The sequence below is a fragment of the Mytilus edulis genome, chromosome 6 (assembly GCF_963676685.1).
Source record: "Mytilus edulis chromosome 6, xbMytEdul2.2, whole genome shotgun sequence".
NCBI lineage: Eukaryota > Metazoa > Mollusca > Bivalvia > Mytilida > Mytilidae > Mytilus > Mytilus edulis.
Window position 1 is genome coordinate 43,753,526 of NC_092349.1, and position 15,965 is coordinate 43,769,490.

A 15,965-nucleotide genomic window follows, 5' to 3' on the forward strand; every position below is an offset into this window, starting at 1 on the left:
CTTTGTTTGATTATTTTATTTTTTGTGTGTTTTTTTGTTTGTTTGCACAAAACCATGATTTTGGTAAATTAAAACTAAAAATTAAAAAAGCGAACACAATCTATATTTATCAAGTTTCATGAACTTGTTGCAGTCTGGTTAGATGGGTCGGATATTACAAATGAAGGAAAGTGGGTTTGGTATACAACAGGTCAGCCCATTGGATATTTCAACTGGAGTCCAGGACAGCCCGACCATTACTTTGGGGTCCATAGAGAAAACTGCATGGACTATGGACCTGAATACAACATGCAGTGGAATGACGCACCATGTCATAATACCTCGAGGAAGCACAATGTACTATGTGAGGGAGGGTAAGTGTTTTATATTTTTAGTAAAGTATGATACATAAAGGTAGAATTTTAGAAGTCGAGCAACGTTTGAAATTATTTGTAGGAAAACTTCCGAAAAGGGAAACCAGCAACAACCGACAAAATAGGTGAGATACAACTACATGTACTATATTCATAAATTGTTACAGGAATTTTCCGATTAAAATAAATTGGGAGAATTAATCTGTGCGTCATATATTGTATTGTACCTTTTTTCAATATGTTAAACTGATTTTAACCTATAAACTTGTTTTGTTAAAAGATTTGATATCAATAGATATTTCACAATGATAAACGGTGAAAAAAACGCCAATATATCATTTTTCACTTATCATACTTTACAATTTTGTCTGGTTTAGCACAAGTCAACAAATGAGATACGTAAATAACATGTGTTTATAGTGTGAAATAAAGGAAAAGCATCAGTAATTGGGAAATGTGATATTAGTACTAAATTTAAAGACAAATTTATGAAATAATAATTTTTACTTTTTCATAATCCATATTTTGTGATAATATTTTGTAATTTATATATTTATATAATATTTTATAAAACGAAAATAACTTCTTGTATTATATTTAATGTTTTTTTTTTCATGTCTTCTAGTATACAAAGAACGGTACCAAGTAAGTAAAATATGTAGCACTATATCATGAGTCAAGGGTTATGGTCATACAAGAAATTTACGCAAATGGGCAATGTGTCAAAGAGACAACAACAAGACCAAAGAGAAGAAAACAGCCCAATGCAACCAATAGGTCTTTGGCACAGCGAGAAAATCCCCCAAATGCTAGCTCATATAAACACATTTATTGGCGTTTGTTTGATTATTCGTTTTGCAAAACATGTCCTTATTATATATAGTCAGCATTGCATTCCGTTTATTGCACAAACTATGCAAAATGTATAAGTTAAATTCCATTTCAGTCAGAGGCATGTAGCCTGTATGCAAATAAAAGGAAAATGCAATGCGATGGTGACTGCTTTGTGTCTGGTTATTTAATGTTTATGTGTGTGCCATTTTTTTGGCTTTGTGTTAGTATTATTAAGGTTTGTAAGTAAAATCATATTATTTTGATTTCATCAAATACATTCGTCTTATTCTTTCGGTCATTTATTTTTGGTATATAGGTACATAGGAGATTGATTTATTTTTTAAATAAAAAAAAAATCGTAATGAGATATTTGTAAGCAGTAAATTTTAAAGAAATGTTTAAGTTTACGTGTTGACATTTGCAGATTATAGCGAATGTCACTCTTACATTTATTGTGTATTAGCTCACCTGGCCCGAAGGGCAAAGTGAGCTTTTCTCATCACTTTGCGTCCGTCGTCCGTCATCGTCCGTCGTCGTTAACTTTTACAAAAATCTTCTCTTCTGAAACTACTGGGCCAAATTAAACCATACTTGGCCATAATCTTCATTAGGGTATCTAGTTTAAAAATGTGTCCTGTGACCCGACCAACCAACCATGATGGCCGCCATGGCTAAAAAAAGAACATAGGGGTAAAATGCAGTCTTTGGCTTATATCTCAAAAACCAATATATTTAGAGCAAATCTGACTGGAGTATAATTGTTTATCAGGTCAAGATCTATCTGCCCTGAAATTTTTAGATGAATCGGACAACCCGTTGTTGGGTTGCTGCCCCTGAATCGGTAATTTTAAGGAAATTTTGCTGTTTAGATAGAGATAAACTGTAAACAGCAATAATGTTTAGCAAATTAAGATTTACAAATAAGTCAACATGACCGTGATGGTCAGTTGATCCCTTAAGGAGTTATTGCCCTTTATAGTAAATTTTTAACCATTTTTCGTAAATCTTAATAATCTTTTACAAAAATCTTCTCCTCTGAAACTGCAGGGCCAAATTAAATAAACCTATCCACAATCATTATTGGGGTATCTTGATTAAAATATGTCCGGTGATCCGGCCAACCAACCAAGATGGCCGCCATGGCTAAAAATAGAACATAGGGATAACCAAAAACCAAAGCATTCAGAGCAAATCTGACAGGGTGTACAATTGTTTATCAGGTCAAGATCTATCTGCTCTAAAATTTTCAGATGAATGGGACAACCCGTTTTTGGTTGCTGCCCCTGAATTGGTAATTTTAAGGAAATTTTGCCGTTTTTTGGTTATTATCTTGAATATTATTATAGATAGAGATAAACTGTAAACAGCAATAATGTACAGCAAAGTAAGACCTAAAAATAAGTCAACATGACCAAAATGGTGAATTGACCCCCTAAGGAGTTATTGCCCTTTATAGTCAATTTTTACCAACATTTTCAACTGTAACTACTGGGCCAAGTTCATTATAGATAGAGATAATTGTAAGCAGCAAGAATGTTCAGTAAAGTAAGATCTACAAACACAGCACCATCACCAAAACACAATTTTGTCATGAATCCATCTGTGTCCTTCGTGTAATAGTGACATAGACCAAGATGAGCGACACAGGCTCTTTAGAGCCTCTAGTTCTATTTATTTATCATTCTATCAATACAGCATGTCCCAGTAATTGGATTCATAAAGATCATTACATGTATTGTGTCACAGATTTTACCGGTAATTGGTACACTGCACAGGTAAGCAAAGAATAGGTTTTAATGACAGTGTTAAGATGTGCATCGCAAAAAATGTTTAACCCAGCCGAATTTTTGGTTATTTACGGAAGCCGATAAGGGTCATTAAAAAAAAATTATGTCGTGATTACGACATAGTATGTGGTAATAACGAGATCGCTAAGTCGTAATAACGACATATTATGTTGAAATAACGACATCGCTATGTCGTAATAGCGACATAGTATGTTGAAATAACGACATCGCTATGTCGTAATAACGACATTCTCATGTCTTTATAACGACATAACGTAGTATAAATATACAATGTGTACCTAGTATAAAGGTCCTTAAACAGTGTTTTTACGTTTTGAGCTGATCCGAAGTTAAAAATGTCCGCCAGTGAGGGCAAAGTTTGTATCAAAACCCTATCGTAAACATATTCATTTTCTTTTTGAGAATGACTATACTGAATTACAGGCTTCTGATTTGGGACAAGCACACATATACAGAATGTGGCGGGGTTAAACATGTTAGCGGGATCCCCTCCTCCCACTAAGGTTGAAGCAATAGTTATCCTGGGGAACTTTGGTTTATAGAACTTGGGGTCCAACGCTTTTATAACTGCTTGAATGGGGAGGACGCTTTAGTAATCTCATTAAGAACAAACAAATTAATCTATAGCGATGTCGTTATAACAACATAAGGATGTCGTTATTACGACATAACGATGTCGTTATTACGACATAGTGATGTCGTTATAATGACTTGTTATGTCAAAATTACGACTTAAGTTATTTTTTTCGAATGACCCTTATCGGCTTCCGTAGTTTATAGCCTCTGGCCTCTTTTTTTCTTATTGCATCTGTATTTTAGCATATAGTCAATTAATTACTGACGGAATTATTTTTTGGAACAGGGCCACTTTGTGTGCTTATTGAACCCAGTCCTTTGGTTCATTTATACTTCAAGTGCGATGTCCATTTCACTGAACTAGTACACATTTTGTTTAGTGGTCATCTGAAGACTCCAGGTTCAGGATTTTCTAGATGTGTTGAAGACCCCTTGGTGGCTTTCAAATTTTGCAATACATACCATTTTTCATAATGCTACCATTTAGCACCATATCCTTATTTTGAAGAACTATCATCAGCTCATATCATTAGATACTGAAAAAATGTGAAAATGTTTCTGAGCAATTTCAAAAAAATGATTTTCACTACACACACAAAAAAAAAAATGGGCAATTTCCCCAAAAATTGATTTTACCAGGACATTTGTCCTGTTTTTTGTAGAAATATAATAAGCGAATAGCAGTTATTATCCTTTATCCCTTCCTTTTTAAAATGTAACTATCTGATAATACATAATGGTTAAATATTTGGTATATAAACCGATCATACATGTATAATGTGTCATAGTCCGGCGGCTACAAGCATATTTCAGACGAATTGTGCACATCCTGCTACAAGCATGAAATTTGGCATAGACCTATCTCAAATATTACTCTTTTATTTCAGATAGGGAGGCATTTGAAAAAAATGTCTCACTTCCGGTAAAATCCAAAATGGCGGAAATCATACTTAAATCAGCCCTATATCGAAGGCTAGTATGTGAAAAGGTGTTATTTATATGCTTCTAACATAATATTTGGTACTAACCTTTGTTATATACTACTTATGGATATATGATATAGATAAGATGTCTTTAAAAATCCTATTTCCGGTATAATCCAACATGACGGATATAGTACTAGAATAAGCTTATTTTTAGGGAGGATAAATGAAATGTGTTTTAATGTATTGCTACTATCATTACATTGTGCAGCAACCTTTTTTTTGTGCTTCTCATGGATACAATGTACAAGACATTTCTCTTTAAAAACCTTACTTCCGGTATCTCCAAAATGGCGGACATAGAAATATCAAGTTTTTATTTTAATATTCAACTTTTTTCAAAATGTAAAGAAAATGATTTTGATGTTTGTTTTTTTTTTTGACTTATTATCAAACTATTGGCTTCAAGTTATCATCAAAACCATTAATTTTGTTCTGTTGTAAATTTTTAAATAACACTTCCGGTAAAAAAAAAACCCAATATGTTGTTAATTTCAAAAATGAGTCCTGAATCCATATCTTTGATTAAGAGTTTTAGATAGATCGGTTAAAACAAAATAAAATTACTGAAGTACTCAAACATTTTTCAAAGTACTACTATTTGGCCAAAAAAAACCATGTTTATTCACAGTCACCACCACATGCAAACAAAGCAGTGCACGAGAAACCGATTTTCTACATTAACAACGACCGCGACATCCTCTGTATCTGTATCTGTATATGTATGTATACATTGTCGCCTCTAGTTCTGGCTTTAATATAACGGTTTGAGAGAGCGCGGCCGATTTATTGACGAGGCGTTTGATCAGATTTGACGCTCTCTACGCTTGATGCGTGAACTACAGTGTCGTCTATCTGATTCGACGCGATCACTGTCTTTACAAAGAATGAGTTTTGAGTATTTTGGTGTTTTGCTTAGTGGAATGTCAAAACACTTAGAGTGATTCTTTACTTGCTTTTCCACAATATTTGTTGAGTGGTCAGTGTTCCAGCTAGGTTTTCAAAAGGGCAGGGTGCCAATCCTGAAAAAGGGCATTTAACGCGCGATATGATAATATGAAAAGGGCATATTTTAATAAAAGATGTTAATCAAACATTTGTGTTTATTCGTTGAATCACAGGTTATACAAGAACAACATCTTTAGCCCATATAGAACTCTATCTTTCTACTCTTAAGGCTGAAAAACTTGTCAAGCAGCTTGTCACACAAGTTTTTTTTATCATTGCTTGGCACAGTTGAACTTTATATGCAGTATGTTTTTAAAGGAGATCTGTTTCATACTGTTTCTATGGTCTACCACATTTTACCAGTTTCACCTTTCTACCCCTGCTGTGCTTGATGGCAATACAGCACAAAACAGCTGTGCTCAGTAAATTCACAATTTTAGGATATAAAGCAACAGTGAAAAATAGTATCAAAAATAAAGAATACAGAAAAAGATGACCAAGGCACCCTACCAACACTGCTACTAAGACCCTCTTTAACTTTTCCCATAACTCAAAATAAATACCTAAACATATATATTCTTAAGCAAGAAGTATGGAGACACATTTTAGAATATGTAAATGGGTTACTCAATGCTAGGAAAAAAATCAGATTGAGTTATCTTTCTTTATTCGGGTGTGCTCCTTCTTTGGAGGATTATAAACAGTACGTAAATATGATGTAAATATGATCACAATATGGCGGCTGATTTTGTTATTTTCGTATCAAAAATGAAGGCAGTCAAGGACAAATACGTCTGAATTTTCTGTTTATTTTACAGAAAACAAGTAAAACAATGTCTTCAACGAGTTTATAATGGTTTTCCAACTTTCTGTCATTACGTTTCTTCCATGAAACTACGGTAAACATCGCTACTAAGACCCTCTTTAATCAATGTCTCCTACGCAGTCTTTTTATCCTTTTCGAGCAATCAGAGAACCATATCACAACTGTTAAAGACATGCATCACAATAACTGTGTGTAATCACTCATTGCCAGGTGCATTTGAAAGGTCATTGATATATATTTATCCAAAGCTTTTTGCCCTCCCAAACACAATCCATCGTTCGTCTTCCCCTGTCACGGAATAGCAAAACAGCAATGACAGCATCATCAGTAACGACTATTCGAATTATTACTCGTGCAAGTTCGTGTTTCATTGCATCAGACACATGCACCATGATTCTATTAATGTCAGCCTCTTAATGTGAACAGGGTGATAAACTTGAAATGCATCTCGAGGTAGATAAAATAGAATATCCTGATCATTTGTTATAAGAAGCAAGTGCTACATTTAGGGAAAAGGGAATACACAGACGAATCAAGAGTCAAAACAAGATGACAACAATAAGAAAGAACTTTTAAGTTTTCATTCGCAACAGCTTGCTCAATAGATTTTGAGGAAAAGGTAGTTGTAGCAACAATTGCTCAGGATCTTCTATGTTATCCACCACATGATGATGTTTCATGCTTAATATCATGTTCACATGAAAAGGCTGACACTTGAATCAAGATGCATGTGTCTGATGCAGTGAAACACATACTTAATACTCATGACTCGAACAGTCGATACTGATGTTGCTGTCGTTGCTGTTTCGCTTTTCAGTGACATAGGGGCAGACAAACTTTGGCTTGCATTTGGAAGTGGGAAAAGCTTCAGATATATATCTATCCATGACCTTTCAAATACACTAGGCATTGAGATATCACACGTTTGCTTGAAAAGGAACTGCATTTGTGACATGGATGGTGTTTAAAGATGTCTCTATCATTTATAATGATGATTGATCAGCCAACTATGGATTTAACAATGTCATTGATAGAACGATACGTGGTTTTGATGTAATATCGAACAAACTTATCAGATGGTGTTAACGAAGCAAGAAAAAATGTGTTTTTGGAAGAGGAAATAGTTATTGAGGCTATTCCCACGACTCGGTCTAGTCTTTTTCAGCAAGTAAAACGTGCAATATACCATGGCGGGTGCGAATGAGTAACAAGATTGGTATTGGATCATATGCTAACTAGTCCATCGCTTATGAATGGAGAAGGGGAAATATGATCCATGGGAACCCTTTTGGACAACTCTTTGTGAGGCCTCTTCATCTTATCAGAAGCTTGTACATTATAGATGTAAAAAACAATACCACGATCTTTGTAAATTTGGAAAATAATCTCTCCGATTGTAAATAAACATATATTTGCGGTCATAAATAAGTCATTCTAAAGATGTTTATGAACTTTAGTGATTTTATTTTGTTTAATCTATCTATCCAAAACTCTACATCAAAGGTATGGATTGAGGACTCATCTTTGTAATTTACGCCATATTTGTTTTTTTTTACCGGAAGTGTTAACTTTGTACTTAAACATATAAAGCTGAATATAATGAGTGGTTTTGAGGATGACTTAAAGCCAAAAGTTTAATGACCAGCTAAAAAAAACACCTTTTATTTACATTTTGAAATAAAATATAATATCAGAATGAAAAATTATTAATATTTCTATGTCCGCCATATTTGATATCACCGGAAGTAAGGGTTTAAAAGACATATGTATCCATGAGAAGCACTAAAGAAAGGTTCCTGCACAATATAATCATAGTAGCAATACTTTAAAATACATTTCAATTACCCTCCCTAAAAATAAGTTTATTTTAGTACAATGTCAGCCATACTGGATTTTACCAGAAGTAGGGTTTTTGAAGACATTTAATCTATATCATTTATCCAAAAGTAGTACATAACAAAGGTTTGTACCAAATATTATGATAGTAGCATGTTAATAACACCTTTTCACATACTAGCCTTCGATATTGGGCTAATTTAAGTATGATGTCCGCCATTTTGAATTTTACCGGAAGTGAGACATTTTTTTCAAATGCCTACCTATCTGAAATAAAAGATAAATAGTTGAGGAAGGTCTATGCCAAATTTCATGCTTGTAGCAGGATGTGCACAATTTTTCACAAAGCCGCCGTACTACAGTTCGAGTTTGAATTTCATTTCTTTTCTGATTTCTAACTGAGTTCATGATGGGCACATTTTACAAATATGTCATACATCTTCAGGACGAAAATGATTGTCATTCTATTTACAAACTGAAATCATATTCTTAGCTAGAAAATCGTTTTGATGTAATAGTTTAGCCTTTTATACTGTTCATAAACGGAATACTATGATATCGTATGCAGACTCAAGTTTATCACCTCTTTTGTCCTTTTTATAACATAAAACGTTTTACTTTAGATGACAATATTTGGATTTTGTGTCATAAACGAATACACATCCCATATTTTACCATTTTCCGTCTAAAACAAGTCAGTTTAAACGTATTTTCCGAAATGCATCATAAATGACTGTTTCGTATTTTAGAAAATTTGTTCTAGTATATCTGCTCACCTTCCAGTGGCAGACACAGGTGAAGCTTTTAAAAGAATTGGTGATGTAACAGGCAGATCCAATGACAGTACGTAAATTGCATTATGGGTAAATGACAAGTAAGGATGTTTGCAGCTAAAATTCATTATAACAGTGTTTTACTGAATAATGTCTTTTTAGAATATGATTTTATTCATTGCAACTTTTGTGAATACAATATTTGCTTGTATTTGGGTTTCATGCGTTTGCAAAAAGATTTTTGGTGTAAAACGGGAATGTCTCTGGATTGTCCTTTATATCAGCAATTAGGAAAATATGAGTTATTGGGTATAACCTAGGAAAAAGGAACATGGATTACAAAATGTTTTAAATGTGATGATGAATAAGTGTTTTTAAAACGTCCAGTGGCAAACATAACATTCAAATAAAACTGCTATCGATTGAACATGCTGTAGATCCCGAATTCAATTTAAATCTTTCAAGCCTATGGAAATCTATAAGAGAAGGATGTGAAATTTTCAAGAAGTCACAAAAAGTCTCAAAAGAATTGAAATTTCACTCAAAAAAAAAAAGAAAAAAAAAGAAAAAAAAATCACTCTTTATGAACATGAAGCTCGTGACAAAAAAAAGAAGTTATCAATTTATATTTACAGTCTGGTTAGACGGTACAGACGAACACCATCCCAATCAATGGAAGTGGCAATCAACTGGGTTAGATTTGGGGTGAGTGTATTTGAATGTGATGAGGGTAGATAACAACCCCGTCCCTCTCCCCCCCCCCCCATCATCACCACAAAAAAAACCACAACAAAACAAAAACTGTAGACAAACAATATTTTCAGAAATATAGATTTTTGTTACATTGGTTGCAATGAATTACATTGATTTCCCAGTTAGACAAAAACAGATAATTTCACATGTGAAATAAACGTGGTTATTTCACTCTCTGACGCCATACAGCAATAGGCGTTGTCAAGACGTCGATAATGGCGGATCAAGACAAATTGTGAATGCATAGAGAAAAGATATAGTTCCTTACATGTTTTACATTAATTTCTTAAAAAAAAAGCCATTTGCCAATGTAATAAAAAGAATAACTAATTAAAGAATTCAAATATCGAAAAATATTCAACTCGTGACCGAACAACACTGATAATTAACTCTTGCGCTACGAGCATTCGTGAACTAATGTGTTGTTCGGTCACTCGTTGAATATTTTTCTCTATTTGAATTCTTCGATTAGTTATTCTATAAATATTAACCATTATTAGGTTTGCCTATTCTCAAAAAATGTCTAACTTACTTACATATATTATATACACAATACTAAACATTTTACCAATCTATTTAAAAATAAATACGTTGCGTCAGCGCCATTTTTGTTGACGATTATATACTCAACGCGCATTCGGCAATCCTCGGTAGAACCGCTACTCTGAGGGTACGGAATCGGCCGAGTTGAGACGAATGACTCAACGCGATTATATACGTTGAGTATATAATCGCGTTGAGTCATTCGACGTTGCTTTATCCAACATTTCTTGATTAAAAAAAAACCCGATTCATTCTTTTATGATACTCTTTTATTCTTAACAACAGAAAAAAAAACACCGCTGTTTATCTAGAAATATTAAAGACATTAAACCTTTTAAGTAAGATTAATTGATTGATTGTCGAATGCTCAAAGTCCAGTGACAAATATTTCATGCTTTTCAGGATATGTGTGTCAGATGATAGGATGTCAAAAACAAATTAAAGACGCGCATTCGAGTTTCAATAATTTCGGAATATAAATTATCAATTACTGTGAACTTTTAAACAAAGTGTTGTTCAACACGAACGATTCATGAATATTTAGTTGCCCAGACAAGCTCAATTTCACTGACAACGGGCCCGTGCGTCCTTAGTTTCTAGCAATAGTTTATATATCAATCTACTGTGTGTTGAGAAGGAAATAATCAGTCAGTAAAATCAAAAGAAAATTAAAATAGCGATAATTACAGATATAAGAAGATTTGGCAAGATTGCCAATGAGACAACTCTCTTTCCAAGTCATAATTTGTAAAAGTAAACCATAATAGGTTATAGTACGGCCTTCAACACGGAGCATTGCCATGTTGGATCACACCGAACAGCAAGCCACACATGACGACTCAATGTAAAACCATTCAAACAGGAAAACCAACGGGCATATATATATTAAAAATAAGAAACAAGAAACAATTGTGAACCACATCAACAAACGACAACCACTGAACAACAGGTTCCTGCCTTGTGGCTGGTGCAAACAAATGTAGCGGTTTTTAAAAAGTTTTAATAGGCACCAACCTTCACCCTAATCTGGAATAATAGTATATCATCACAACATAGAAAGATAGTCTGTTATATGTATAGTTCTCTTTCAGGTTCCAACATTGGGCGCCTGGAGAACCCAACGATGGGACAGAACATTGTTTAGAGGTTGTTGCACGTACACAATGGCGCTGGAATGACGGACACTGCGAACAAACAGGGCGTGTCAATAAACTGGTATGCGAACGATATGAATTGACAGCCCAGAATGTTTTTGGCTGATATATACTGATTATTGATTCAAATATCAAATGACTTTATACAGCATAGATTGACTTTTTCATATCATTTTGGGTGTATTTTTCTTTTTTATAATGAAACTTTTAACATTAAAAAAAATATGATAACAGTAACGTGCACCTTTTTTCTTTAATGTGTTTAGATTTCAACTACAGCATCCACCTGTATCGAAGATTAATTTTTCTATTCATTGAAAACAAAAATAATTTATTTCAGAAGGGAAGTGAAAAAAGATTGTTTTCAGTGAAAATTCGAAAAAAATAATTAAATACGACATTGAGTTTTAACTTTTTCATTCTAGATCTAATGCGGTTTTAAAGACAATATGTCTTAAATTTTTAGTCAAAAGGAATACAACATCACATTTTTCACTATAAACAAAGTACATTGAACAATTGGAAGTATGATAAGAAAGTCAATATTGAAAATACAATACCAATCATCATACATGTAGTGAACGTAAAATTATAAAAATTGTACTATTTTTTTTAAATGCGAACTTATAATATTGGACAGCAAAAGCAAATGGAGCATACATCTACAGCGTGTTTACTTGAAAAGAGACATCCAAGAAGAATTGTTTTAACGGTATTTTAATTTTTAGGATCCAATGAAATATTTCATAAATAATTTATGGATCATACATCAAAATCTTAAAATAATTCTTTTAATAGTTGTACATATCGAAATCGACAAGACAAGAAAAAAACATTGTTACAGTTAATAGATACATCTGCTATAAATTTCTCGCGCGATCTGTAACTCGGTGCAAATGAATCAAATGTCCATTTCATACGGTGAGTAAATTAGAGACCGGACAACTAGTTGACAAACAAATAAAACATTTCACGTCGTCTGCGACACAGATTCCTCATTAATTAATTGTCCCATCCTTATTTACAAAAACAGCTACAAACTGATTGCTTCCTCATAAATATGGTAATTAGTAGATTAAATATTTGTCTACCAATTTCTTGGTGTGATATTCAATAGATTTTAATGGCTGAATACGATATCGAACAGGTTTGGTCTGTGTATTTTTGTAAAATCAATTTCGGGATTGTTTCGTGGAGCTGTACTTAACATATCCAGCGCTTGACTTTAAATGTTTAACGCTAGATTTTAGATCTACAGCGCTGTCTTTAAAAACCACAACTTTTTATCTATTATGAGACCAAAAGGGTTCCATACAAAATAGATTATAACTTAACATAACTCGAATAATTCAAGCCCTTTCCGTGTCCGATTTTCTCCCACACGAGGTTAATGTAGCCTCCGTAGATCAGCGGAATATAACGACTGAATTATTCGGGTTAAACTTAACAAAGAAGTTTTACTTGTGCCTTCCCATATGTCAGGTTGGAGAATATACCATATCAAATTTATGACTGAAAAAAAAAACCACTTCCAAATTTCATTCAGGTTTTAATAGTAAATGTTTTCTTTAGAGAAATTAATCGGTATTTTGAATCTCTTAAAACAAAACGTTGTAAGTATCTCTGTGTTATATTTTGCACATTTGTTCGAAAATTGGATTTTACATATTGGAAATAGATTTTACGTAATATTCTAAAAACTCTAGTATAACTCTTAAGTTTTCTTTGTCGCCGTGTTTCGTTATTTGCCATAACGTTGTCAGTATCTCTTCGACTTATGAGTGTTTAATCTCACCCTTTTTTCGTCCGCCTATTATTAAATGATTAAATTATTAATGTAAGTTGTTTTTTTAAGAAGAATATAATGTGATAGGAGCACAGATAATTAATAAGCTTGAGGGTGAAATACGGATTGAATAAAAAAAAAGGCCAGTATCCTTACCATACAGTTGCGTCGTGGTCTAAATTGTTCCATTGTAGACAAGGAGCCTATCCATTTACTTATGACTATTAAAGGTCTGTCTCTTGTTTTGTCGTTTCCTCCTTAATTTTGTTAATTTCTTATGGAATCATTATATGATGTTCACTGTTTGTCCGATGTGTCTAAACTCACAAGCGACATTTGATTTTAGACACCCTTAAAAGTATAACCACAAAAACATCGAGCTCCCTAGTCAAATGGCAAAATCAAAAGCTCAAAAAAATCATACGAATGGATAGTAACTGTCATATTCCTGACTTCGTACAGGCATTTTCTTATGTATCTGGATTGAACCTGGTTTTATAGCTAGCTAAACCTCTCACTTGTACGACACGACAGTCGCATCAAATTCCATTATATTGACAACACTGTGTGCACAAAACAAACAGACATAGTATATAGTAGTTTGATCTGTACGATTGTGTCCTATAACCGATTGTGACTTTTTGACTAATATAAAAAAGAAGATGTGGTATGATTGCCAATGAGACACCTGTCCACAAGAGACCAAAATGACACAGACATTAACAACTATAGGTCACCGTACGGCCTTCAACAATGAGCTAAGCCCATACCGCATAGTCAGCTATAAAAGGTCCCGATATGACCATGTAAAACAATTGAAACGAGAAAACTAACAGCCTTATTTGTATAAAAAAATAACGAAAAACAAATATGTAACACAAAAACAAACGACAACCACTGAATTACAGGCTCCTGACTTGTAGGTTTGTTACTTTGATTTGATTGTTAATTCCTAATAGATTAATAATATTGTTATGTTTCGTCAAAATTATTTGTTTTTATCTCTTGGTATTTTCTTTATACTCCTCTTATAATGTAAACACAAACCCACAGAGAATCATTACGGGCTTAAAGACATATTTTAAGATGTTCGATATTTTGTTATAAAACAATCATTAATGTAAGAAAAACTATTGTATGGGTTGATATAAATGTATTGTACCCCCTTCAACAACAACAAAATATTTGCACGCGGCCTTTTCATATCTTTTAAGTTCATTATAATTATTTAGCGTGTTTTCCCCATGTCTGTATGCTATCCTTTAGTTCTATCTTTGCTACAAATTTAAGCGACATTTTAAGATAGTTGCACTTACAATGTACATTTAAAACCATGTCACAACATCTTACTATATAATAAATGATACGATCAAAAAAGTATAATTTTCTTGGCGGATTTCTTAAAATAATATTATTGTGTCTGCTAGTATTCCTTGATGACTGTAGTTTATGTCTTTGTGACCATAAATACATATATTCTAATCAAACCGGTAACAGTATCAGGTTTATTTTACAAAATCAAGATCTTGGATTACTTTTTGTCACCAAATTCGATGCACAACATTAGTGGACAATTTTATCGTATCTCATGCATAAATTCATTTCACCATTTCTGATTAGTTTCTTGGCCAAAAAGTTTATTTCTACAATACGGGGATTGTCGAAGATCGATAGTCTCCCTTATTACTATTCAAATTAACCAATCAAAATGTATACAATACATAAAATATGTCAGTACGTTTATCCTACCAGCTTCTATTGTCGCTTATAGGATCATTTAAGGTTAGAAAGTCATAGAGCAATTAGAAAATCTATTCATTTTTTACTGTAGATAACTATAACGTATAAATATGTAATCTAAAGCCATCTTTAAATAACGTACTTCAGTTTCTGTCACGTGACATGAAGTTGTGCAGTCATACGTCTAAAGTTTTCTTGACGAATAGTTGGTTGAATTCTAATTGAAATGATTTTTTCTGTGCACCATGAAATTTATGAACGGAATTTGAAACATTTGAAATATTTGTAACAACTTTTAAGTAATTAACCGCATGAAGTAGTTCTTTAGCCTATTTTTGGATAACTGTTCCCGCCAGTGTTCAAATTTCCAAAATGGATTCTAAAATGCCTGTCATAGACGGAATAGGGAAACTAATGATAACAGAAAAACCTAAAGAATTACCAGAAAGGGAGAAATGGAGTAAGAAGATAGATTTTCTGCTATCCGTTATTGGATTCGCTGTTGACTTAGGAAATGTTTGGAGGTTTCCATATATTTGTTACAAAAACGGCGGCGGTATGTATATAGTGCCTCTTTTATTCTTACACTTTCAGTCATGTTGCGGATCTTGTTCTAACTTAAACTCAATGTGTCTAGCAAGTTTGATTTTCAGTTATGAATAATTTTTAATTAATGTATCTCTTCAAGTACTTCTGTATACTGAACGCATGTTATGAAATCACCAGTTTTCGAATAATAAATAATCGATAATGAAACAGAAACAGTTTGTTTTGTAGAGTGGATAACGAGGAACCGGATTGAAATAGAAACATGTGATAACATATAAATAACTTTATTTGGACTTCAAACTTTTTGTTTTCAGCAATACAAGTGACATAATTTTCGAAATGAGCAAACTAATTTCGTTTTCATGTTAAGTTTCCTTAACAATAACTTTTATATTAAGAACATTGTAAATGAAATCAGTTTTATGGTCTCAAACTTCCCAGTCATATGGCAGTATTTCAAAGTTTTATTTGCCAAGCCTTCGTTATTAGGTATATAATATATG

At 33.0% G+C, this 15,965-nt stretch overlaps 1 protein-coding gene and 1 long non-coding RNA gene across 2 annotated transcripts in view; both read left to right on the forward strand.

The window, feature by feature from the left end:
- The first annotated feature begins 2,879 nt into the window (after positions 1-2,879).
- On the forward strand, positions 2,880-9,644 carry LOC139526096 (uncharacterized). The gene is made up of 3 exons (XR_011665126.1): positions 2,880-2,962; positions 8,914-9,007; positions 9,573-9,644. It is a non-coding gene; the product is annotated as an uncharacterized lncRNA (long non-coding RNA).
- A 5,625-nt stretch (positions 9,645-15,269) lies between these two features.
- The window catches only part of LOC139527716 (sodium-dependent serotonin transporter-like), a 35,794-nt gene continuing 35,098 nt past the window's right edge, over positions 15,270-15,965 (forward strand). Inside the window, exon 1 of the mRNA XM_071323342.1 lies at positions 15,270-15,469. Within this exon, the coding sequence (XP_071179443.1) occupies positions 15,286-15,469 (184 nt within the window). The 5' untranslated portion in view covers positions 15,270-15,285. The remainder of the gene's footprint in view (positions 15,470-15,965) is intronic.